Genomic DNA, 27,887 nt, shown 5'->3' with positions numbered 1-27,887 from the left:
CACCTGCCTTGGAATCACTCAGGCTTAATTAACTTTGGAAATGGGAGGCGTCAACGATGACGTATGGCAGATGCCCAGAGGGCCGCGCAGCGGGGTGACGGGAGCCAGGTGGAAGGTCGACAGGCAAACGCCCCGAGAACTCCACGTTCGGATGGGACCAAATGTGCCAACTGGATCATGCGTTCGCACTTTCTAGGTAAACACAGGTTTGCTCGCACGTACGTACCTGTGTGGGTGCGAATGTGTGCCAGGAATGCCATCGAATTGCTACTTCGACACATCTTCCCGCAATACTTGCAGACGTTCCCCTGGTTTTCTTCTCTCTCGCGGTTGATCTGCTCAGTGTCTTCCACTATGTACTTATTCACCTCCCGAAGCAGCTCTTCGTGCTGCCCTTTAATATGGAGAAATAAATTCTGCTCTGAGTCAAAGGGCTCCGTGCACTTGACACATTTGAAGGTGGCCCCTCCCTCCGGAAGCTCCTCCACACTGGCCTGCTCGTTCCTCAGATGACCAGCACTAGCCAAGTGCTGGTGGAGGTTGCTCTCGGTGTAGAAGGACTTTCCACACAGTAAACAATGAAAGTGCTTCTCTTTCGTAGGGTGCTTCATGGCTATGTGCACATTCAGTCCGCTCAAACCATCTGCTAAGAAGCCACAATCATCGCAACGAATTCGTGTGGATTCACCAAAGGAACTACCTTCACATTTCTTCTTTTTCACACCTTGGGCACAGTCTTTTAAGGGCAACTCACCGATCCTCACGCCTGTGGTTATGAGACCCTCTTCAGACTGGTCCAACAACTCACCATCTTCAGGGCTCTTTATTCTTATTATGGAAGAATCAAACCGGCCAAAACTGTACACGGCCTGTCCTTTGTCATCAATGCTGATTATAGTTTCATACACATCATTACTTTCAACCGTGCTATCAGAAGCCAGACCATCCTCTTCCAAGATAATTTTAGTTTCATGCTGGGAATTCATCAGAATCTCCTTGTTCTCTAGAACGGGGTCTTCTTGGGTACCATCTTTCAAGTCCTCTGAACTCTGCACACTTCCAACGTCGTTCTGACCACGGCTCTCCAGGTCTGGCTCCTGTCCCATCCTTGTCATCACAACAGGGACGGTGCTTTCGGCCAGATGCCCTCCCCCTAAACCTCCAGGACATCCACGTTTGCTCAGGGTTTCACCTGCATTCTCGCCCACACGTCCCACATCACTCTCGCCACGCGGGCCTGGACCACCAATGTCATTCAGCATGCTGTGGCTTCTCTCTACTGGCTCATAATCCAAAGCTGAGCTTCCTGCATTTTCACTCTGAAATCTGCTCGGGGAGGCACAATCAGAGGAAACAGTAAGGGACACATCCTCGGGTTTCAGAGCTTTTTCCTTGGCAAGGGGCTGTTGGAAAGTTTCACAGAAGGAATGCTCTTCACTGAGATTAGATTCGTCTCCAGTCTCAATTTCTACTGAGTCGGGAGCACGGAGTACTTTAGCCACACCTAGATGAGTATTCTCATCCAAAACAGAACAATCAGCGGTACTTCTAGATTTCAGAGTTTCTTCAGATGGTTGGTCTGAAATCACTTGATATTCCTCAGAATTTGGCTGATGCTGCTCGTTGGATATGATGATACTCCTGGGCACGTCTGCAGAACCTGCTTCCATGTCCGAAGAGTTCAGGTAAGACTGCCTTTTCACCTTGTGTTTCTCTGTGGCTGCATGCCTCGTCATCTCTCGACGGGTCACAGCGTAGTAATCGCACGCCATGCAATAAAAAGCAAATTCCTTTGTATGCTTCCGTTTTACGTGCAGCTCTAGAGAAGCAGAAGAGTGGGCACTAAACTCACAGTGTACACACTTATTATCGCTTACACCCGTAGCGTCCCCCTGCTGGACAGGGCCCTCCGGTTCCAGACACATCTGTTCCTTTTTATCAGGAAGACGGCTGTCAGCTTCCCCATCTACAGAATGACACACACCTGCCACTTCGACTTCAGTTGGATTTCCATGCTCTGCTCCTGGCTTTTCTGAAACAGAGGTATCTGACTCAGCGGACTTGTTAGCGTGCTCCCCTGAAACCGCTGACGTGGCACTCTTTCTACAGGCTTCAAGGTTACCCCCTTCAGGGCCGACAATGATGTCTGAACTTTGTTTGCCGCTGGCTTCTACTTCTACTCGTCCTTTATGCTTCTTAGTGGCACAGTGACGCTCCATGTCTCCCTTGGTTACGGTGTAATACTTACACACTTTGCACAAGTAACTGTACTGGTGACTGTGCTTTCGTCGAATGTGAACAGTCAAGTTTGTGATACTAGAGGCCAAGAGACCACAATGAGAACATGTCCGTGACATGTTACCTTTCGGTCTCCCTCTCTTTGGGGTGGCGGTCAAAGTGACCTCCCCTTCTTTGGTCATTCCGCCGGACTGTGACAGTTCCTTGGTAGTCAGCACGCTCTTTTCGAGGCAGACATGCTCCTGTAACTGTGCACCTTCCACGTGGCCTTCTATCCTGCCATTTCCAGAAACATGAAACTCTTCCTTTTTATCGTTTGCACCTATACATACCCTTTCAATACATTCTTCAAAACTCAAGCCGATGTTATTTTTCTTGGCATTTTCAAGATGCTTGCTTCTCTTAATGTGCTTCTCCATGCCTTCTTTGCTCAACGAATAAAGATTACATGCTTTACACAGAAAGTGGTAGTCCTGACCATGCCGGAGCTTTATGTGTCTCGTGAGGACAGTGGAAGACCTTGTTTTATAAAAACACTTCTTACACTGAAACTGAGGCTTACTGGAATGCCTGACTTCATGTCCATGGCTCACCCTGGACTTAACGGGCTCTTCCTGAGCTGCTTTACCGGACTCACTCAGAGCATCTCTTGTATTTTCTGATTCTAAAGTACTTAAGGGTAAAGACTGTAACACCAAATCACTGTTACGCGGTTGAGAAGCCTCTGGCTGAACCAATAAACGAACGTGCTTCTCAGTTGTTCTGTGCTCCTCCAGGTCCTTCTCAGACAAGAAGAACAGACTACAAGGAGTACAGACAAAACACATATTGTGCTTTTCCTTCATGTGGTCTGTAAGACCTGGTTCGTCCTCAGAACTAAACGAACAGCGCTGACAATGGAGGACACTGGCGGTGTGCTGGTGCTGGTTGTCGTACAAATGCTTGTCCGAGTCCCTCCTCGATGGGCTGGAAAAGTCACGCTCCTGGCAGCGAAGCTTCACGTCTCCGGTGGGGCACCCCTCCCCACGGGTCTCCAGCTCCGTCCTTTCTGTAGCTACTTGAGCACAGTCCGTACAAGGACACGTCTGCTGGGTGGCAGCTGGCCTCGCGGCGGGAGAGTCCAGGGAGCACGCGAGGTGGGAGCTTCTTCTGTCCTGCTTCGGGTCCCGTGTTTCTGGGGAAGTCACACACAGACTGTGGACACCGCCACTCGCTTCTGCGTGTCTGGACGCAGACTCTGCGTCACCTGTTCTCACCTGGGTTCTCAAGTGTTTCATAAACACCCTCTGCCCATCAGTAGTTGCTCGTTTACTAATTCCTAAAAGATTAAACCTTTTCTTGGCCTGGCCCTTTAAAGTAAAAGTGCCGCTTCGTCGACGGAAGCTACTGCCCAGCGTGAGGACGTTTCGCTCAGGTCTTGGTCTCGAGCCTGCGCTGATACCGTGCGCTGCCTGTAGGCTACTTCTGGAAGATTCCACCTTATCTAAGAGACCCTCTGAGCTGACCAGAGCTAACTTTTTAGTTTTACTTTGGTTTTCAGGATTTCGAGCTATGCCGAGAGAAGTTACGTTGTCTTCAACAATCTCTACTGTTTCTGACAAAGGATCCCTGGACGGCGTCATTTCGACAAGCAGCTCACTGCTACTTCCGCTTTGCTGAGAAAGGCCCCCTCTGAAATCTTTAAATTTGCTTCCAACGTCTCGTAATCCTTTTGAATCACTAGCCTTTGCTACTGGCTTGGAAGCTCTCGGTTTCACGCGAACACTTTTTGTTCCCATGGAACAAGGTTTCTTGGGAAAGGGCTGTTTTGTTAAGATCTGTACAAATCCTCCACGAGCAGCAAGATTCTGACGCCGGAGGTGTGTTTTGCCAAGATAATGTGCATTCAGCAGGTTTTCTTCCATGCACTGAAAGCCGCAGAGATCGCAAGAAAAGACCCGCTGCGGCCGGTGGGTCTGCCGGACGTGCGCGTGCAACGCCGCGCTGCTCTCTGCTTTGTGGCCGCAGTGGCAGCAGGCGTGTTCCCCAGGTGGCTGCAGGTGACACTCAGCATGCTTTTCCAAGTCAGTGCAGGAGGAAAACAGATGACCACATACGTCGCACTTGAAAACCGTATCTACGTTTCCAACAGTACAACTGACACTCATCTCTTTCAGGGGCAAAGGAGATTCTCTTCCCGGGTCAAGGGAAACCATTTCCCGAGCAGACTTTTCTTCGGTGCCTGTTTTCGGAGAAACAGCATCAGTGGAGCTCAAACTGGGAGGCGGGGAGAAGGCACTGGGGAGACCCGTGCCTCCATCGGGGCGTTCGTTCAGGAGGGTCTCCTTCACTGCCTCACCCAACGGGATGTGCCCTTCGGGGACCATGCTCTCAGAAGCTTCCAGCCCGCGAGCGCCCCGCTCTTCACGCTTTAGGTGCTCTGCCTCAGCCGATAACTTCATTCGTTTGGAAGCATGTTTATTTCCATCTTGCCCCACGGTGACGCTGCCGAGGTTTGAGGATTCTGAAAAACCTCTCTTGCTTGTGGAGTTTTCAGAGGAATTTGCTACCGCATCAACTACGGGCCCACAATCTACATCATGAGATGAGACATCGCTCGAGTCTCCTGCTTCTTTGTTTGCATTTTCATCCTCATCGTTCTCTGGCTTCTTCTCAGTATCCATCATTAAGAAGGTCCTGCGTCAGGGCGGCTCACTGGGCACTCGTAACCTGCGAAGAGAGCAAACGCGGCGTTACACCTCGGAGCGGAAAGAACACGCACACGTTAGTCAGGCCACCAGCAACATGAAGGAGACACACTGAACGGAAAAGGTACCACAGCATCAAGATTTCCTTTCCGTTGAGATGAACTTGATCCCACGTGTGATCCTTACGAAGAGTGTGAAGTCAGACTCGGGGACTCGGTTGACGCAGGAAGCGATGCCGCGGCATCTCCGACTGAAAGTGTTCTCACCCAGCTTGCAAACACACTCCCGTGCTTAATTCTCTTGACCGGTGTGTTTCGGTTTACTTGTTTGTAAACAGAGAAGCCCTCTGGTCAAATTTCTCTCCTGTGAACCCGCCCCCCCCCCCCCCCCCCGCCCCCATCTGTGAAACACATTAGACCAAACTGCTGAGAGGAAAGCCAGGAAGTCGGGCCTTCCCCTCCGTAGCCTCCCAACAGAAGCCCAAGCCCCAGGGTAAAAGGAACAGAATTTAAGAACAACTGCTTCCTCCTTCCCCCCTACAGCAAAGAGCCTAACCTTGACTCTCTAAACATATGCTAATTAACAACAGGCACATTCGTCTCGCCTTCACTGTTCTGCTCAAACCCGCTGCCAATGAAAAGCCACTCCTGTCCCCACTGTCCCTCACCAGTTTCCTCACCTAACAGGCCTGCTGTACCGTCTGAAGGTTAATGGCAAACGGAATGTCGGCAGGGGAGCAGGATTAATGAAGCAAACTTTGGGGGGAGAAAAGAATTTCACTGAATAAAATGCTTTAAAATCAATAATATTGATTTTATTTTTCATTATGCTATTTAATTCAATTAAAACATATCATTTTCCATTTACTTTACACCAGGATTGGAATTTTCAGCCAAATGCTATTTGATTTGATGTGACTAAAAAACCATCACATATTATGGCCTCAAAGCTAATGATAACTATTTTTAACTATTTTAACTACTTTTTTCATAACAATGACAAACCAAATGAAGGCTGTTGCTTTGACTCTGCTAAAAGTGGGGAATGAATAAATAAATACACACACACACACACATCAAAAGCACGAACAACAGAAGAAAAAGTAGCTAAATTGGGCTTTATCAAAATTAAAAACTTCAAATGACTATCTGCTTTAAAAGCCACCCTCAAGAAAGGGAAAAGACAACCCATAAAATAGATAAAACATACTCCAAATCAACGGTCTGACACAGGACTTAATCCAGAATACAGAGAAAACTCTTAACTCAATAACAGAAAAAAAACTCTAATGAGCAAAGGAGAATATACATTTCTCCATAGAAGATACACAAATGGCCAAGAAGCACAGGAAAACAGATTCTCCATCAACAGCCATTAGAGAAAGGCAAATCAAAATCATAATCAGTCCCATTGGACACTCATCAGGATAGCTAGAAGCCCAGCATCAGATAATAACAAGTGTTGGTGAGGACGCAAAGAGAGGACACCCCCGCAATGTTAGCGGGGTGTAAAATGGGATGTCACTCTGGAAACAGTCTGGCAGACCCTCACAAGACGGAACACGGAGTTATGGAGTTCCGATACAGCTCATCAATCCTGCTCCCAGGTGCATGCCCAAGAGAAATAAGCCATAGGTCATCGCAAAAACATGCATACAAAGGTCTATGGCAGTATTATTCGTAATAGCCAGGAGGTAGAAACAACCCAAGTGTTTATCAACAGATTAACGGAAAAACAAAACGAGGTACACCCACATCCACACAATGGAATATTCAGCCACCAGAAGGAATGAAGAACTGACATGCCCACAGTTCGCATGAACCTTGGAAATGCTAACTGTAAGAAGCCAGTTACAAAAGACCACATACCATAGGATTCCTTTGAAAGGAAATGTCCAGAATAGGCACATGTCAGATACAGAAAGCACATGAGTGGTTCCTTAGGCCTGAGGGAGGGACACAGCGGGTGACTGCTGAAGGACCCGGGGTTTCTTTTTGAGGAGATGAACATGTTCTAAAAGGTACTGTGGTGATGGTCGCACATGTCTGTGAATGTACTTAAATCCATTAAATTACAGTGTAAATGCATAACATGTATGGTGTGTGAATATCTCAACAAAGCTGCTTAAAAATACATAATTTGTCACATATAGTCTACGATACAAAAACATCTTGTATTTGTTATTGTATTACAGCACAGTAACATATAGTTTTATTACAACTATAAAGTATTTGCCATGTCTCCAGTATGTGATCCAGAAAATATAAATTAAGAGGTTAATAGATGTTTAGGCAAGAAAAACATATCCCTAGTCAAATACGTTTAGGAAACTCCGGTTTGAACCAAAGTTTCTTTACGACAGGATTTCTCAGCACATATGCATTTCCCAAACCAGTTTCATTACAGAACTCATTGTTTATAAAGAATCGAGAAGCCAGTGGTTCCAAGGGACCTTTTAGGAAAGGGACAAGGGACCTGTAAATAAAGCATTGGCTTTGCCATTCAACATTCACAATTAAAGAATAAACAGAGGGGGGAAATGAATCATGCATCTGTTCCAAAAACTTCACTTAGTGCCCACTACATGCCAAGTATTGTTGGTTGTAGATACTGGAATTATAGCAGAGAATAACAAATTCTCTGCCTTAATCATAAAGGGTAAGATGTTTGTTTGTTTGTTTGTTTGTTTGTTTTCAATGGAAACATTGAACATCCCTCTTCTAGAACATCCATTTCTAGTCAAAAAGAATCACAGCGACCGGATTTACTCTCATGCGTGAAACAACCGAAAAAGAAAAAACAGACAAAATCTCTGAAACAACAGCGTAAGACTTTGGACATCAGAAACCAAGGGACAGTGATCCCTGAGAGATGAGATACAAACAAGGGGGTTCTGAATCCCAGCTTACTGCCTGGAGAAAGGACTCAGGCCACAGCACAGGCAGGGATCCCAGACAGGGCCCAGGAGTCTTCCCACAGAGTGGACAGGCAGCTAAAGTCTGCAGGGCAGAGTCAGAGAGAGCAGAGGCACCAGAAAGAGAAGCCCAGAGACCTTCAAGGGGTCCCTCAAGGGTGCTCCGATCAACACAGACAACATGCCATCTTTCCAGAAAATTGTCCCTTGCCCCTCCCACTCACTCCTTGGTAACTCCCCCTCCCTGAGGCAACCACTGTCCAGTATTCCATAATGCATCAGTCTGGCCTGTCCTGGATGTTCATATAAATGGAACCAGACAACAGGCCTTTGCGGGAAGGAGAGTTGGCCTTTTGCTCAATACAGTGTTTTTGCTGCATGTATTAACAATGCATCCACTTCCGCGCTGAGCAGTATCCTGTTGTATGGACACACCACGATTCTGTTGATGGGACACCTGAGCTGTTTCCCCCTTCTGCGGCTATGGTGATAAAGCTGCTCTGAATATTCTTGTACAAGTCTTTTTATGAACATACATTTTCATTCCTCTTGTGGAAACACCTAGGCATAGCAAGGCTGGACCACGGGACCAATGCGCATGCTAACTTTGTGAGAAACCATCTGACGGACCTTCAGAGTGGCTGCACTGTTTTGGACAGCCACCAATGTCAAGAGTTTTGACTGATCCACACATTCTCACCGATATTTGATGCTGTCAGTCTTTTAAATCTAAGTCATTCTAGTAGGTGTGTATGGTTTTAATCTGCATTTCCCTGACGACCAGTCATGGTGCTGAATACCTTGCAACGTGCTTTGTGAAATGTTCATTAGCCTTCTGCCCGTTTCTTACGTAGGTTGTCTATTTTCTACTGAGCTGAGGGGTTACTTATGTGTTCTGAAGATAAATCATCTGTCAGATATATGTTTCACAAATGTTTTCTCCCCTTTCATTTTATTAATGTTTTTTGAGAAGCAAAAGTTTTAAATTTTGATGACATGAATTTTTTTCCTGTTCCGGTTATTTTCTGTCTCCCCATGATAAAAAGTAAGGGCATGGTTTATTTTTTCCACCCTTATATCCCAAGAGCCTAGAACAATTCCAAGCACATATGAGGTACTAGAATAAACAAATACCTCATTGTGATACAAGAAATGTCTCTTTTCTAAGTATTTAGAGATAAAATGAAAAAAGTGTGAGAGACACTTTAAAATAGTCCAGGAGGGGGGCACGGGGAGGCCATGTGCGGATAATAATGAAAGCTAGAGGACAGTGATGTGGAAATTCAATACACCACTCCATCAACTTTTGTATATGTCTGTATATGCATGTGTTTGAAAACGTCCGTTACATACTTTATGTTTAACGGGTTTTAATGGTTTGTCTAAAGTGGTATGAATTCCCTTCCTTTCAATGTTGAGTCCAACCATCTCCTCCTCTTCCAACACCACTCTGGCGCACCACTACCGCCTTCACTAGGGACACTAGAGGAGTTTCTTCTCCAGAAGAATATGCATTCAAGAAACACGAACTTGGGGAGGACTCACACACGTGCATCTAATCAGAAGGAATGTTCTAATGATGGCACCTAACACATTTTTGAAGACACAAGAGTGACACCTGCACTGATATGCAGAAGCACAGTATTGAGACCCTTTATTATCTCCTATATAAGGGCTCCAAAAACTCTAAAACAAAAGGAGAAAATATTTTTATACTTGCTATTCCCCAATTAAATAATGCAACATCTCACTGCACCGAGAAAGAACATCAAATACTCAACAAATACATACTGAGTGCCTACCACAGGACAGGAACTACCGAGCTCCAAACGCGATCTCTGCCCTCGCCAGGCTCGTGTTCTGTTAGGAGCCACGTGACACACACGCCCAGGAACTCGAACACGAGACCACGTATGAACACAAGCGACAGGAACTAAGACCGAGAGCTGTATAAATGAGCAAGGGAATCCTGTGCCAAGCAGAACATTTGGCCAGAAGAGCAGAAACATCACTTGAGCTAAACCTTGAGGAAACAAAAACTGCTGTTTTCTTTTTCTGACAGAGCAGGCAGGAAGGGTGAAACACTCAAGTGGAAGAGCGAGATTCGGCAAAGCCACTCCACACCCGAGACGCAAGCGCGCACGACCGTCAGCAGCCCGGACAGCCACGCCGCTGGCTCTTGCCTACACAGCGGCAGGAAACAAAAGCAGAGGACCCACCAAGAGCACGTCACACAAGGCTCTGAACTGAGAGTTGGAACGTCGATGGGAAGTCACTGGAACACAACACTCCTTCCGGATGATCACTTTTACAGAATGCAGGACGCATCACAGGTAGAGAAATTATATAGGCAGGGCCCATTCCAACAGCCCATAACCAGGATGACATCAGGGCAAGATGATTTAATAAATATCTTCGAGTGATCTAGAGGGGATTAAACAGAAATGAGAAAGTTTATGCTAATATAAATGAAAAAGAAAAGCCTTCATCAGAAAGATTATTAGAACAAGTACCAAATCGCCAATGGAGATGGGGGAGAGAATTCAAACCTCACCCAACTGGAACAGTTTAAGAGCTCATTTTTCTGGAGGCAAATTTCACTCATTCACTCCACAAAAATTCATTGAAAGCCAACTAGAAAGCATCTTTAATTCTCTCAGAAACAAAGCAAAGGAACAGAGTGGCTAGGGGACTCACTGCCAACCCTCAGGACAAGTAAGGCCTAACCTTGGTTTCTTCTGAAAGATCTGGTACTTGTCTGCAGAAAGAAAATGAGTCTCAGTTATCCTCCCAGAGTAAGGGTTCAAGATTCAGAAGTCCTGGTAGATGTTTACACTAAAGGAATGGGATATATTATTTAACCAAATATTCTTAAAGCATATGTATCCTTGGGGCGCCTGGGTGGCTCAGTTGGTTAAGCGTCCGACTTCGGCTCAGGTCATGATCTCACAGCTCGTGAGTTCGAGCCCCGCGTCGGGCTCTGTGCTGACAGCTCAGAGCCTGGAGCCTCTTGAGATTCTGTGTCTTTCTCTCTCTCTCTGCCCCTCCCCCGCTCACACTCTGTCTCTCAAAAATAAACATTAAAAAATATATATATATGTATCCTATACAAATCCATCAATTACCATTCAACACATATCCTCACTGTACCACAAAGATTTTCAAACATGCAATTCCATTTATAGTATCTATTCATCCAGATTCTCAACTAGTTCCTTGACAGGAAGGAAGGAAGGGAGGAAGGGAGGAAAGATGGATGTTAGGAAGGAAGGAAGGAAGGAAGGCAAGCTGCATGTAACTTTATCATCTTCAATTTCACTCACCGAGAATCTGTCATGAAAGAACGTTCCTGCTCTGACCGAAAGACTCCCTGCTAAGGTTGAAAATTCTTTTAAAAGTTACAAGAGAGAAATCAAAACAGTCCTTTTTTTTTTTTTTTTTTTTTTTAATTCATATACTTTTAAGAACAAAATAAAACAAATCAACAGCAGCCTTCTGATGACACCTGGTGGCCAGTGCTCACAGGAAGTTTCTTTCACATTTTAAAGAAAGCACTTCAGGAACTACTGGAGAAACCGAAGTCATTGGACCATCTTTCCTGCTTCCTCTGCCCGCCTTGGGCTATACTCTTCACTCAACCGATCTCTTCTGCATTTCTCTCTTCGTCCCTTTTCTTTTCTGATGAGGACGCGTTAAGCGAGCTTGAGCCAGGCTCGTGCATGCTCACACTCTTACACACGAGCTCACAGACACGCTCTCACCGCTAGGACACTAGAAGCCAGCTCTCCCTGCCCCCACCCCACGGCATCTCACCCTTCACCCCTCCTGCACTCGCCCCATTAGTGGTACGAACAGTGTGGAGCCAGCAGGTGTTGGCACCAGGCCAACAGTAAAGTCACAGCGGCGGACACGTGTGTGCAGCACGGCAGGTGCGCACACACGTGCACGTACAAAAACTCCCAACGGTCTTCTGACCTTTCCCTTTGGGGAGTTCAAAGAAGGATGAGCTGCAGAAGTCATTAAGATCCTACTGTAGGGACTGCCTCCTCCCAAAAGGACAGGGTAAGGCAGGTGAGACTTCCTACAAGCCTATTAGGAGCTGAGTGTGACAGGAATAAATGGAAGCCAGCGGACTACTCCGATCTCTTCCCGCTACTACTTCCGACTGGACTTTTTGCTGAAAAGAGCAGTCTTACTATTATATATTACCTAACTGAACCAGGTACCACCAAGCCCTATGTGGAGCTGCAATCTGTAATAGAGACCGCAAGACAAAGTATCTGATCCTACAAAGAAAAAAGTCACTTTTCTGTGAAAATGCTTATAAGTTGAATGAACTCTTCCCTGACAACAGAGTATAAGTTAACAGCCTAAAAACCATTCACGAAGAGAACACCTGAGGCACCTCACCACGAGGGATGGATGTGGACACAAGTTGTGGTTTATTCACAACTGGACCAGTGCATGAACACCTCCGTCCAGGAAAGCCCGTGTCCTCACTGGCCAGAGAACAGGCTGCAGCGCGTTCCTAAGAAGTCTGTAAGCGTGCCCATTTCCCCACCCCCGAAGATGCCCGCAGTGGTTTACAAAGAGTCCACACACCCTGACGCTCCCTTCAAAGGATGAAACCTAATTCTCTCCCCTCAGCGTGGGCTGGCCTCGCTGACCTGCTCACATCGGCCAAAAAATAGTGGAAGAGAGAGTGTCCGACCGCGGAGACCAGATCACAGAAGGCAGAAGCTTTCTGCGCGCCCCTCTCCGGCACCCCTGTGCCCAGTGCCAGACAGGAACGGGGGGCTCCTTCCTGCCGGCTGGGGAGTGGCTCCTCCGGCCCCAGGCCACACTGCAGAGGACCGCTGCCCCTACAAAAGCCTGACTGCTAGAGAAACCCAGGGCCAGAACCTTCCAGACCCACAGAAACCGTGAGTAACAGATGCTCGCTGCTTTAAAGCCACTGAGTTCTGACAGAATTTGTTATATAGCAATAAAGAACTAACAGAATGCCCTGCCCTCTCCTGCCCACCTCATCAATAGCCAGGGCTCAATTTCAGCCTCCTTCCTGTATATTCTCTATATATTTCCTTTCCTATGTGCTCCAACCTTTAATAAGAATCTTCTGTGCTCGCACAGTAAGATTAAGGAACACAGGAGGAAATCAGTACACGTTCACGGAAGTATACTGTTTGAGAAGATTTCAGAAGTTTACTCGGCTGACAAATACATGCATGCCTCTTCCGCTACCAAAAGCAGATCTGATACAGCTCACAATGCAACACGGATATAAGAGAACCAAGAGTTACTGAGTGCTAATAAAGAGATGAGGTAGAGTTTTAAATTTAGATTTGTATGGGGGCGCCTGGGTGGCTCAGTCGGTTAAGCGGCCAACTTCAGCTCAGGTCATGATCTTGCGGTCCGTGAGTTCGAGCCCCGCGTTGGGCTCTGTGCTGACAGCTCAGAGCCTGGAGCCTGTTTCGGATTCTGTGTCTCCCTCTCTCTGACCCTCCCCTGTTCATGCTCTGTCTCTCCCTGTCTCAAAAATAAACAAAACGTTAAAAAAAAATTTTTTTAAATAAATAAATAAATTTAGATTTGTATGTAGTAAAAGAAATGTCTTAATGGTTCCTGAAAATCCTGCTCATTTTGGATGAAGACATCATCCATCTTTAGCTAGCAACCGCACCAGAACCAGCAGTAGCCATGCGTCGCTTCCCAGCTGGGCTCGAAAACGCTAGCAGCCAACACTCCCAAGAGTCCCCGAGCCTGATGAGGCAGCCCCCGCGGTGAACACCCAGAGAGCCACAGGCCACGTGACTACCTCCTTCCCTGGCAGGACATATCCAAGCTCAGGAGACCTGGGGGCCTCTGGCCACAGGGCTCGTACCTGATTAAGTTCCATCTCCAAAGCATCTCACATACCACGTTTAGCGTGATCCCAGAAAGGACCTTCCCCTGCCAGAGTGTAAGGACACACTGAAGCCAGGCAGACTGGAGCCATGTGATCCCCAGACCAAATGGCAGGAGTGAAGTAAAACTATCAGATGGAAAAAAAAAAAAAAAAAAAATCTCACTCAAGTCAGAACAGAACTTTGCAGGGGATACCCATGTTCTATTTCAAATACCCAATTCAATTTTGCCTGAGTTACAAATTAGAGTATTTGCTTACTGCTTAAGTTAGAGCTAAAACAATCACTAAAAACCCATATGGATAGGGATCAAACACAGTGAGCACAACAGAAAAAAAAGACCATCATCCCTTTCATTACCAAAGATTCCCACCTTTCCAACACTATTTATGAAAACGTATTTTAATACATTTATACACTTAATGCATTTATAACACTTTTAAGTGATATAAAACAACAAATCATGGGACAAAAATAAACTATTAAAGTAGCTCAGCCTTCTTACCTGGCTATTTTTTTTAATCTTCCTACACTTCAAGTACAATTTTCCAAATACGTTAAATTGATCTAGTAATAAAGTTAATTTTATGACGATCTTATATCAACCACCTCTGACAAATGCATCTTTTTGTAGTCGGAAATATTTTACACAAAAAGTTAAAATTTAATATATCTTTCAGAAAGCATTTTTAAAAATCAATGCTTGTTAGAATTTCCATCTAATTTTTTAAAATTTATTTTAAAGAAATAAAATTCTTATTGGAACAGGAAAACAGGATAAAAGAAGGGAATGAAGACTCCATGAACAGAGAATGAAAAAGTTCAATGCCATTAAAAGCAGACACATAGGACCATCGGTATCTTATGCCATTTGAAAAGGTTGTTTTATTATCAATGTAACTAATCACAATGAAACCATCTCTTACAACTAAAGACATTATAATGAATTTTCTTTACAACTACAGAGAAATGGGATTTGCTGTTTCACATCAAATAGAACAGGCTGTATAAATTCTTCTTCCTATTTATTGTAAAATATAATTTCATCTATAAAATCAGTCATGAAATATTAAAACTGAAACAACAGAATTTATGTCCTTTACTTAATTTAGTTTAAACGGTCTATTCACTCAAAAAAAAAAGGAGAGGGAAGTACACGTGATGAACCCCTATACTTTCTCATTAAGTGTCTCCATTAGACGCTTTATTTTCCAGAATTTATAATGCAGCCGTAAAAAAAGCATTCCATGATAAAAGTTAGTATACTTCCCCTAAATTTGCCTTTTATCTTTTTCAAAAGGCAGGAGAACGAAGCACGTGGCACGTGAAAGCTGAGGAAAGAGGAGAATAAAAAGAAACACGTAATCCATTTGCACTGAACGTTTTAAACATCAGTGGACGAGAACATTAAAGTTCAAGGGACGAAGCCTTTGTGCGCATCCCAAAGGCTCCAACAACAGGTGTGGGACTCGGGGCAGCCATGGAGCTTTCCCAAGCCTCAGAGTCCGCCTTCAGAAGGTGGGGGAAGGGCTAAGAGTCCTAAATCCAACAAGAAGCCCCTGGGTGACAGCAAGGAGCTACTCAAGGCCAACAACAGAAAACACACTCTTAGGAATGGATTTTTTTTTTTTAATTCCAGCAGAAACACAGGAAGAAAGAGGGGATTTCCAAAATGCAAATCTTGGGGGAATATAACAAAAAACATCTAGAGACACATTCCACAGAGTTCGTGCTTAGACAGCTTCATCGGGTCCACTGAGAAGAGCTGGGATACAATGGCTCATCAAAGAACTGCAGTGAAAAAAAACTGAAACTATTAATTTTGGAAGAAATCTGGAAAACACTGTAATTCCAAATGTCAATAAGCTCACACACGATATAAAACTATCAAGCCTCAAGACATTTGGAATATAAATTATTAGGTATAAAAGATGTGAGTGCTAAGAAAGTATATTTAGAAAGGAGAAAAACCTTCAGTATTAAATTTTCTAAATGGATGTAGTTCTAACCAAGTTCATTTATATACCAGAGTGAATAGTTTTCTTCCTCTAGGTGGCAAAATTATAGGTAACTTTTTTTCCTCTTCCTGGCATCTTTCTATACTTTCTAAAATATATTACCTTTGGGGGTGGGGGGGAGACTGACAGAGAAGTTTAAAAAAAATCTCTACGGGGGCGCCTGGGTGGCGCAGTCGGTTAAGCGTCCGACTTCAGCCAGGTCACGATCTCGCGGTCCGTGAGTTCGAGCCCCGCGTCGGGCTCTGGGCTGATGGCTCAGAGCCTGGAGCCTGTTTCCGATTCTGTGTCTCCCTCTCTCTCTGCCCCTCCCCCGTTCATGCTCTGTCTCTCTCTGTCCCAAAAATAAATAAACGTTGAAAAAAAAATAATAAATAAATAAATAAATAAATGAGAAATCTTAAAAAAAAAAAAAAAAAACTCTACGTATGGTTGAAGTAATAGAAATTGACAGCCACTCTCTAGAAAAGAAGTCCTAAGATAGAAATGTATTTATGACTGTGGTTCTTGGACTAAACTCAGAATCAAAATAAATGAAAGGAAATTTATGGGCAGCTTATTGTAATAGTTAGAGACGTTTGGTGAAACACTCAGGGACACCAAGAAATTTACCTGGGGGGGCAACCTGGATGGCTTAGCTGGTTGAGCGTTCGACTCTTGATTTCAGCTTAGATTATGATCCCAGGGTGGTGGTGATCTAGGCTCAGTGCTGAACGTGGAGGCTGCTTAAGATTCGCTCTCTCCCTCTCCCTCTGCCCCTCCTTTGTGCACATGCATGCCCCCCCCTTCTTCTCTCATAGATAGATAGATAGATAGATAGATAGATAGATAGATAAAAGAAACTTCCCTATTGCTCAGGGACCTCATAGTGACACTCAAGAAGGAAGGGAGGCCAGAAACAAAACACTGACAGCACCTAGGTCTCGACCTCTAACACCACCTCCACTAAAAGGAACCTGGTCTCAAGAAATGGCAGATTCTAGGGCTGGGGCAAGGTAGCTGTACAAGATGAGCTTGGAGCATTTTATTTATTATGTCAAAAAATGGAGAAAAGTTTTTTTAAAAAGGATATGACGATACCCACCCCCCCCCCCCCCAATCACTGCAGCTGGAAGCAGCTCCTACTGGCCAAATCTGGGACAATTTGAGCAACAAAATAATGAAGTACCATTAAAGATACGAATGGATAAGTCCATATGGATAACTGGGAAACAGACAGACACATGGATGAACCAATGGGCCAAAAAGTTGGCTCTGTACACAGTAGGATGCTGAGGGCCTACAGGTAAATATGGAGGGAGCGAAGGAGACAGAAAATCATACTGGCAAAGATTACATCAGGCAAGAATCATCATTGGATACTAACTCTAGGAGGCATAATTTTGATGTTAAGAATGTTTGAATGGTGTTAAAGCATCTCCCCACAAACTGTTTATCAGTTGCAAAGGAAGAAAAAAAAAAAAACTCAGTAATCGTCCAGTAGATAAATGGACAACACCTTGCTTGGGGCAGGGGGGCGGGGTGATAAGAATTAAGATCCTCAATGCAGGGCAGACAGACATGGTATACCTCCAGACAGAACACCCTGAGAAGGACAGGACACCCACCCTCCCCACCCCCGCATCACTGCAGCTGAGAACATAAAACCTCCAGTTAATCAAGAGGAAACAGACAAATACAAAGTGAGGAATATTTTATCTTAGAAAGAAAAAAAAAAGTGGGGAGGACTACATTCTTCACCAATGTCAATGTCATAAAAGACAAACAGAGACTATGGAAACATTCCAGATTAAAGGAGGCAAAGGAGACAAGACAACTAAATCCAATACCTGTTCTCAGACTGGATCCTGTGATGGCAGGAAAATGCTATTAGGACATTTTAGGTCAACTGACAACAAGGACTGTGATGATTAATTGTATGTGTTAACTGGGTTAAGGGATGACCAGATTGCAGGTAAAATGTTGTATCTGGGTGCGTCTGTGAGGGTGTCTCCGGAAGGGATACGCATTTGAATCAACAGACTGAGAAATATCACCCTCACCAATGTAGGTGGGCATCACCCAATCTGCCGAATGTGCTGAATGCCTACATACAATAAAAAGACAGAGGAAGGGCAAGTTTGTTGTTTTTTGGTTTTTTGCTTGAGCTGGGACCCATCCTCTCCTGCCTTCACAGTCCTGGGTCTTGAGCTTTCAAAATCAGACTCGATTAAACCACCAGCTTTTCTGTTTCTCCAGCCTGCAGAAAGCAGAAGGTGGGATTCTTGGCCACTGTAGTCCTACGAGCCAACCCTTAAACCCCTATAATAAAGCTGCTCATGTATACATGTACTACATTTATGTATATGTACGTATATGTACATATACAAATGCTGTTTCTTCTGTTTCTCTGAAGAATCCTGACACAGAGCTTTGTACAGAGTGGTTCTAGAGGAGAATATTAAGGAGAAGTTTTCTGACTTGGTTCTGGGATTTCTAGAATTGGCTCTCTAATCTGATTAGATTGAAAGACAGGAATGACTGTTTTCAGTATAAAGATAGCACTTATATTTGGTCCAAGATAAGAACTGATTACAGGTACACAAAATATCTACATTGGATACTCGTAATCAACCATTTATGTGAACCCAAGAGCTAAGTGACTCTGTATATGATACTTACTAACATTCTGGAAAACTAAGGAATAGAATGATTGGTTGGTTGGCTCTAATGCTGCTGGACAAGGTGATGAAAGAGATGATGAGCTCAGGGAGTCGAATTCCCAGCTCAAGCAGAGCATAAATGACCTAAAGCTTCCAAGTGCGCCCTGGAGGAAAGCCTGATCTAGAGCTGCAGGGCTGACAGTGCTGCTTATCAAATGCCTACTTGTGGTTCTGTGACTGGCTAGATCAGAACGCAAGCCGAATGCCCAGCCTCAAGGGGGTGCACTGTTACTCTATGGACACCAACTGGGAAGGACCAAGGCCCTGTAAGTTGGGATGGGGACATGCAGGAAGACCCTGATAAAGCTGGGGATGTGGAGTCCCTAAATTCTGACAAGTATTCTTTGCGAGAAGAGGTCTCCACAAGGCCAAGAGTCCCCTCATGCCAGTTCCTATAACAAATCTTGTATTTTATGTATGTATACTTAATATGCCATTGGTTCTGTTTCTCTGGAGAACCCTGATATAAGTACCAATGTAAATTTATAAAACTAAATACTATAATTATACAAGGGAATATCCTTATTTCTAGAAGATATACACTGAAGGATTTATGGGTAAAGGGTCATGACATACTTAATTTACTCTTAAAAGGTACAGGAAAAAGTAAAGGGTGTGTGTGTGTGTGTGTGTGTGTGTGTGTGTGAAGAGAGAGTGAACACACTCTCCAAATTACCTCCAAATAAAAAGTAAAGAAGAAAAGAAAAGAAAAAACAAAAAGCTGAGCTGGTTTCATACATATGGCTTACAAAGACCTCTGCCCCATCTCCAGTAACTGTCAGGGGGTCAAAAGATTATAAAGCTCCTTAAAAATGACAAAGATCACTTTCTTAGACTGGAAAAAAAACCCTTACTAAAGTTCCCATAAAGCAGTTCCCATAAAGACTCCCAGGAATCCAAAAAGCTTCACCTCCATCTGAGGGTCAACTGCAAACTAAACCCTTCCCAGTGTAGCTGTGCCTCTGTAGTAAAAAGTTTTAACTCCTTTGCCATTAGGAAGAAACAAAAACAAAAACCCATTTGTTGGCATCTTTCTGTCAATTCCTGTCCACGGCTGTTCCCACAGCAGCCTTAAAAAAGTCCTGGGAGGCACCAATGCAAACAGAACGTCCTACGTCAGAGGGGTGTGAGGGCATTTTTCCTACTGCTGGCAAAGCTGGTCAACGTGTGTTCAATCTTAAAATTCCAATGGCATCAACCAGCTCCCTGCAAAAGAAAAACGTTTCCTCGTGTCCCAAGCAAACGGATGCAAGCTGGCACACACATGAGAGTTCACCGGCAAAGGCATGACGTGAAGAGGCACACGGTGAGGACATGTGGCTAAGACGCGTCACGAGACTAACGTCCTTCTGTCTGGTCAGCACTGCTTCCATGTTCTGTCCTCGGACACCTGAGCTCTGACTGCGGCATCTAGTCTGATGCTCTGCGACCAAGGGCCACACGCAATCGTACGTACTTGTGGATTCCTTCCTTACCCTGAAGGCTCTCTGCAGATTTCTAGCGATTCAGTATGAGGTACTATCGTTTTTCTGGATCTTGTCTTAGCTCTCACCCAGCAAAACTGCCTTTCCGTTTTCAAGTCTCCCTCTGAATCCTCCTTCTGACTTCCAAGTCGCTCCTTTCACTAAACCTTTGTGTCTCTTACGCCTCACTCTCAACTACTTATTATAAATGAGGGAAGGTTAAATAATCCCCAAACTTTATTTAAATGATTGTTCTTGGACTACTTTAACATATCTCTTTTGTTTTACCTGATGTGGTACAAATTATGAAAAGAAACTCATTTGAAATTCTGTCACCTTTCCTTTATTTTTCTTGCCTGCTTTTATCTATCCCACCTACTGATATGGGTGTTGATGAATTCAAAAAATAAAAAATAAAATAGGGGTAAAGGAAGCCAGGAGAGGAAACGGGACTGTATACAAAGCTAGACTCTTCAGAAAGAAAACCAAAAAGACTAAGTTTCAGTTTACTCAATGTCTACCGTGCGAAAGACTCATCTACAGAATTCTCGAACACTTTAAATAAGAAGCTCCCTTTTAACCTTAAAAAACAGATATTCAGAACAAACTTAAAGTATGAATTTGCACACCAGGAGACAAACTTATTGAAGAGGCTAAAAGTTAAATGATGTAAAAGTCCAATGTCGTCAGTAAATTCTAGAACTTTAAAACCACCTGAGGGGCGCCTGGGTGGCGCAGTCGGTTAAGCGTCCGGCTTCAGCCAGGTCACGATCTCGCGGTCCGTGAGTTCGAGCCCCGCGTCGGGCTCTGGGCTGATGGCTCAGAGCCTGGAGCCTGCTTCCGATTCTGTGTCTCCCTCTCTCTCTGCCCCTCCCCCGTTCATGCTCTGTCTCTCTCTGTCCCAAAAATGAATAAACGTTGAAAAAAAAATTTTTTTTTTAAATAAATAAATAAAATAAAACCACCTGAGAGGGGAGTGAAGAGGCGCTTGGGCACTTCCTCAGCTGCGAAGGACGAAGGACGCAGAGGCGTCCCTTCCAGCAAGCACCGCCCCCTGCTGACAAAATGTGCCCGCGGGTGGCACCTTACCTAGGCTCAGGTGAACACAAGAGGAGGGGCAGCCAGAAGAAGAGGGAGATGTGAATCCCGTCCCCACTGCCCTTCTTTCCTCGCAGACCAGAAACAACTTAAATCTGTAATCTAACGGTGCTTCTCAGCCCCTTCCAAGGCTTCTTACCCCCATGTGCCCTCGAGCTGGGGGGTTACCATCACATTCCTTCTCCACCCAAGTATCGGTGTCTTCTGGGACCTCGCCTTCCTTTCTGCAGGCCCTGTGGCCACTAACTCTAGAAGACTATGCCTCTTCTAACTAACCGTTTGCAGACGGTTGAGACACACTGTTCTCCTTATCCCTCGGTGACGAGCAACAGGCGCAGACTTAAGCAAACAGAATACTGACCTTCTCAATAGGAAAATGCTGCAGCCAAAGCCCCGTGAGACGTCGTGTGTCTGCTAGTTTCCATGTGACCTCACTTACTCCTGTTCAAATCTTATGGATGTAGCACTGAAGTTACTAAAAAATCGTATTTCTCACGTGAACAGTATTTCCCAAATGTGACAGAAATATCACTAATGGCACTTTAAAATAAAGTCATATACCACAAGTGAGGATTTTTAAATAAGTTATGTATTATTCAAATGTGTACAGGAAGAAAACAGGACCACCCTAGGACTCCGCATGTATTAACACATTGCTTCGTATGACAAGGCCAAGTTAAAAAACAAGATGAGATTAAAATACAAGCCCAGGTGAGATAAAATATAGCAAAAACAGTGAGGAAGTAGCAAATGACTTAACACTAGAAAAACTGCATCACACCATATTCATTTACTAACGTTTTAATTACATAAATTCTAAGAAATCAATAAAAATGGTAAGAGTAGGGGCACCTGGGTGACGCAATCAGTCGCACATTCGACTCTTCACTTCGGCTCCGGTCACGATCCCAGGGTTGTGGGATTGAGCCCCTCGTCAGACTCCGCACTGAACGTGGAGCCTGCTTGGGATTCTGGCTCCTCCGCTCCTCCCCTCCCCCATGTACACACATGCGCGTGCTCTCTCTCTCAAGAAAAAAGAATAAAAAGTTAAGAATTCTCGGCTCCCAGTTCATTTTTAAACAAGAACGCTCTGACAATCAGTCCCTTCCTGTCACTGACAACCTTCCAGGTCCTTGTCATCGTCTTCATTTACTAACGTTCGCATGTGAGTAGCCTCCTTCAGATCAAACCTCTATGAAAGTACTCTGGTCTGATAAGATGCCTAACTCTGTACTATTACGTTTCTACATTGTAGGGTTAGAGAACAGAATTCCGTGGGAAGGAAAACCAGTTCTCTGCATATGCCTTCTTGATTTGGACATCGCAGGTAGACCCAAACCAACATGAACCCAATGCCCTGACACTTTAACTTCTATAAGAAGTGGGCTTTAGAATGGGTCACATGCAGATACGGAAGTGTGTATCTTGCTCCTGTAAACTGCCGAGGCCAGTGTCCCTGGGCTGCAGGCAGTCAGCTCCAGGCTGACTCCAGAATCCTGGCTCCCTCCGTGGTCAAGGCCGGCCTTCGAGCTTCCTCATGCCCTGAGTTTGGCTGACAGAAGCGAACACACTTGAACAAGGCAGCACGCTTGCTTCTTCAAACCCTGACTTCAAGGCAGCACCCACCACTGGACTCACACTTGCGTGGCTGGCAGGGAGTCTGAAGAGTGTGACCTGGAACTACACAGCTCTCTCTGAGCAAAGAGAACGGACTTTGGGGGGGGGGGGGGGGGGGGCAGCCAGTCCCTCTCCCACACGCCAATCCAAAAATTATCATACTGCTGAGCGTCTGACCATTAAGGAAGGCTTTCAGTCTACAAGACTTACAAAACCCTGAGACATACAGCTATCCCTGAAGAGCATGCCCACGGCCATTACTTCCACACATGAAAACCAAGGGAATTACAGACAGGATCAATCACCTACAAATTCACCTAATCATCAAAGCTTGAACTCTTGGTCTTACCGACAGAGAGACACTGATTAAGAAGTCTGGAGTGAGCACAAAAGTCTGCAGTTTTAAAGAGCTCCCTGAGTGATTCTGATGAGCCAGATTTGAGACCTACTGGATTAAAGTCCCTCCTACCTTCAAAAAAGCGAATACAGACTTCGCATGTATCTACAAGACCTGGGGCTGAGGTGCAGGGGAGGAAAGAGAGGGGAGAGAGAAAGCTGAGCCAGGAAGGAGAGCAAATGTGCTGCACTAAACGGGCCATCCCACAGAGACCCCCAAATCATCTGCCTACGTCATCATCCGCCATGAAGAATTGCAGTGAGGGGCGCCTGGGTGGCTCCGTCAGTTGAGCACTGCACTCTTCGTTTTGGCTCGGGTCATGATCCCAGGGCTGTGGGATCAAGCCCTGCGTCAGGCTCTGCACTGAACGTGGAGCCTGCCTGGGATTCTGTCTCTCCCTCTCTCAAAAAAAAAAAAAAAAAATTACTCTGAATGTCACTTTTAACAAACACTGCCTCAACCTATACCTATACCCTGAAAGCCTAGGGTATTAAACACCACCTATGTGGAAAATCACATAATGGACCCAGACGATTCTTCATGAAAACCATTTGATCTCATTTTTTGAAAGACAATAATTTCTACTAGCTCTCCTTAATGATCTAAATTTTCTAAGCTATTTTTAAAAGTACATTACCACCTTAGTTTAAAATCTAATGGCTTTATAATTATATGCACTCTTATAACTATGAGTCCTCGTTTTATAATAACTGATCCAATAATTATATATCAAATTCTGATCCATAATTTACAATCAGCAGAATTCATATGTGAATTATACACTTCAGAAGAAGTAGCTTATTGCTTCTTCTAGGTTTAAAACACAAAGTTTCCATGTATTTAGCAGCTGACAAGAATGCTGGACTTTGGTTAAATTAGATGATTGCACTGATATAACTCTAACTGTGTTAAACAACGTTTCTTCCCAACTACACTTCTTATTACCCTACTTGCATTTATTTAGTACTATCTGGGACTTTGTTGCAGGTTTGTTTTTTTGTTTTGTTTTTTTTGTTTTTTTTTTGTTTTTTTTCAGGGAAGAAAACAGCACAGCATGTGAGAGAAAATAAAAGATTAGTATGAACATAAAACACCGTGAAAAGCACCAAGAATTAAGACTGAGATTATGTAGCTTCAGCAAAATGCAGCAGGACTAGAAAAGCTGAAGTATCTCAAATCTGTTTTAAGAAGCCCGTGTTCTACATTTGCCCATAAGGGATCTCTGACAAGCAGTACATGTGTCTGAAATGCAGACATTCCAACTATGGAAGGACTCTCATGGGCTGTCAACTTCTGAGTGAGGGGCTGGCGCTGCTAGAAAGTATGACATTACATAATTACAAATGTTTGACAGTTCTCCTGGTTTAGACAATTTTAGCACTCTGAATATCAAACAAAATTAGTAGTGCTGTTTGGTTCCACAGGACATGTCATTTGACTCAGGGCTTCTAGAACCACATTTTTGTTTTTCCTATACTTGTTCATTTCAAGGAGTGACTGTCATTCCATGATGGCTTTAAATAAGGTTTTCAGTATAAGCGATGTTTAAGAAAAAGTCCTCATAATATAGGATAAATATGACAGTCAAAAAAATTATCAAAGGTTTAAAAAAAAAAAAAACAGGCAAAGGTAGATTTCCCCAAAGCTCCCTTTTTAGCAACCAATTACCCAAGCAAAAAAGTATGATTTTCCGAACCCTATGGCATAATACCAGTTTCTAATGAACTGAAGACGCAATCCCTAGAACTAACACAGAGTACAATTACTTTTTCTGCTTTAGGGACTTGCCATCTGCTAATGATAAAGTCACGTACACTGGTTTAAAAACAAAGCTAAGATAAAGTTAACTTTGCAAATGGGGCACACAGCCCCTTTAAGCGTCTCCTACACCCCCACTCAGACTTTTCCTTTTTCTCTCGTGACCCCAACACTCTCAGTCCTGACTCTCTTTTGTCGGGTTGTCTTCAGCTCTGCCCTTCTCGGACAGGATGTTTCAGAGTCAGACAGCTGGGTGCCCAGAGCCACCTCCCCTCCTCTCCAGGAGTGATCCTGACCCCCACAGATTCGCTGTGATGCTCAGTCCTCAGTTAACAGAGTATATGCTCAGCACACAATGTGCTTAGCACCGGGTAAGTGCTCAGCAAGCATTACCAATCGTTATCATTGAGACTAATTTCCTTTTTCAAATCTCTACTCATGAAAGTACTTTTCTATCCTAACCCTGCAAAAGCACATCTTTACCACAATCACTCCATCATATCTTTTTCACACAAAGTCCCTGTGTAGACAGACTTTGCAAAAAGAGGGGAAAAAAACCATAGATGTTTGTGTTTTAAATATTTAGCAGCTACAGGGGTGCCTGGGTGGCTCGGTCAGTTAAGCATCTGACTTCGGTTCAGGTCATGATCTCACGTCCGTGAGTCCAAGCCCCACGTGGGGCTCTGTGCTGACAGCTCAGAGCCTAGAATCTGCTTCGGATTCTGTGTCTCCCTCTCTCTCTGCCCCTCCCCCACTCGTTTGTTCTCTGTTTCTCTCTCTCAAAACTAAACGTTAAAAAAATTTAGTATTTGGGGGGCGCCTGGGTGGCGCAGTCGGTTAAGCGTCCGACTTCAGCCAGGTCACGATCTCGCGGTCCGTGAGTTCGAGCCCCGCGTCGGGCTCTGGGCTGATGGCTCAGAGCCTGGAGCCTGTTTCCGATTCTGTGTCTCCCTCTCTCTCTGCCCCTCCCCCGTTCATGCTCTGTCTCTCTCTGTCTCAAAAATAAATAAACGTTAAAAAAAATTAAAAAAAAAAAAAAATTTAGTATTTGGTAGATACAAAAAATAATTTTAATATATGCAAGGTATTAAGCACAATGAAACAAAGCCCTTGGTACAGATCACAGCCTAAGAAAATGAAATTATGTATCTTTTAAGCCCCTTTGGTGCCTCATCACCTTCCCTCTTCTTACAGAGCTGTCTGCTAATGTGGATTTAGCATTTGTAATGTACATGTTTTCTGTATTACTTTACTAAATCTGTACCTCTAAGAGTCTGCAATTTTGCTTTGCACATTTCTAAACTTACAAGAAAAAAAAAGGAAAAAAATACGGCATGCATTCTGCTGGAAGTGTCTTCTCTTCCCCCCAGTGACATTCCTGACACTAAGCCCTGGTGATGTATGTATCGAAGACCCATTCACTCCCAGCATTGCATAGTCCTTCACTGTGGAAATGTAACAGAATTTAACCACTCTCCCATGAGGGACGCTGGTCCAGCTTTTTCCTCAGACTGGCACAACTGCAGGCATACTTTTCCGTGCTGCCCAGCACGCAGGTACATGACTTTTTCCAGGGCAGTGGGCTGCCAACTTGAGCATGCGCTCAGTCACCCGAAGAGCTTGTTAAGCTGGCCCATCCCCAAAGTCGGATTCAGTAGGTCTAGGGCGAGGCCCAAATCTGCCTACCAAGTTCCCGTGACATACGGGGAACACAACTTAGAAGCACTGCACTGGGATAAAGACCCAGGAATGGAATTCCTGGGTCAAAGGGCACACGCATCTCTAACTTTACTAGAAAACCCCAAAGTTATGGTACCAATTCACACTCCCACCGGTTGTGCGTAAGCACTCCAGTTGTTCCTTACCTCCCAAACAACAGACATTGCCAGATTTGCACGTGGTTGCCAACCTAATGTGGATGAAACTATATACCATTTTGGTCTTAATTTGCCCCTCCCTAGTTACTAATCAAGTTGAAAACCTCTGCATTGGGTTTCCTCTTTTGGGGATGCCAATGGTGGCCTTTGCTCATTTTTCTACTGTTATTACCGATTTGCTGACACTAATCTTTTTATCAGTAATCTGTACTGAACATAACTATTCTCACTTGTGACTTGTCTGTTCACTTTCTTGATGGCTTATTTCAATAAACACAAGTTGTCAATATTAATATTGTCAAACATTCCCCATCCTCTACGCTTTGCACCTTCTGTGATTTTCAGAATGTCTTCCCTATATCAGAGTCATACAACTGTTGTCCTACCTTCTCTTCTCCAAGTTTCACAGTTTTGCCTTCTGTATTTAAGGCTTTAATTGACCTGTAGCTGATTTTTGTGAATAATGTGATTTAGAAATGTATCCCACTCTTAGGAAGTTTCCTGTTTGGTAAAGGCCAACAGACACAGCCAACTATAACCTTCAGGACGAGACAAGAAGTGTCTCAAGTGAAATACTGATTAGGTGTTAACACTCCTCCACTGGGTTTATTCTGCTTTCTCGCTGACGCAAACAAAAATCTGAAAATACGGAAAGTTATTAGCAAATTAGACTATGATCCTGAACCCACCACACTGCAGGAACAATCTTTAAAAATCTCAAAAGAACTCAATGTAGTCTCTTCCTAAAAATATGAGAATTAAGCATTGTTGAAAAAGTGTAAGAAAATTGTCATTCTCAATAGTACTGGTTGGGATATAAATCTATACACTTTCTAGAAGGTAATTTTGCGCTCACTCGCTCGCTCTCTCTCTACACACACACACACCCTATATATATATGTGCGTTTATATATACGTAGCCTTACAATAGGTGTCTTCTTTAGGCTATCAATGACTCTCTACAGAATTTATTTAAGGAAATAACTGGACAAAGTACATATTTAAGGATATTTACCATGAAGCTCTTTATAATACAAAACTTATAAACAAACTAATATCAAATGATGCAAGATGAGCTAAAGAAGAGGCTGCTGTGGTATGTCCACATCCTGGAACACTGCACATTACACAGCTGTGTCAATGTGAAAAGTTATCCGCAATACTCTGGTAACTTACAAGAGCAGTTAACAAAATACACATATAAATATTCATTTATTC

The 27,887-nt window shown here is 44.2% G+C and overlaps 1 protein-coding gene across 1 annotated transcript in view; it reads right to left on the bottom strand.

The window, feature by feature from the left end:
• ZNF407 (zinc finger protein 407) overlaps window positions 1-27,887 on the bottom strand; it is a 41,614-nt gene that overhangs the window by 8,351 nt on the left and 5,376 nt on the right. Inside the window, exon 2 of the mRNA XM_045457306.1 lies at window positions 227-4,947. Coding sequence (XP_045313262.1) covers window positions 227-4,904 — 4,678 coding nt within the window. The 5' untranslated portion in view covers window positions 4,905-4,947. The remainder of the gene's footprint in view (window positions 1-226; window positions 4,948-27,887) is intronic.

The sequence above is a fragment of the Leopardus geoffroyi genome, chromosome D3 (assembly GCF_018350155.1).
Source record: "Leopardus geoffroyi isolate Oge1 chromosome D3, O.geoffroyi_Oge1_pat1.0, whole genome shotgun sequence".
NCBI classification, from domain to species: Eukaryota; Metazoa; Chordata; class Mammalia; order Carnivora; family Felidae; genus Leopardus; species Leopardus geoffroyi.
The sequence above is the reverse complement of the archived record's forward strand: the minus strand, read 5'-3'. Positions and strand labels throughout refer to the sequence as shown.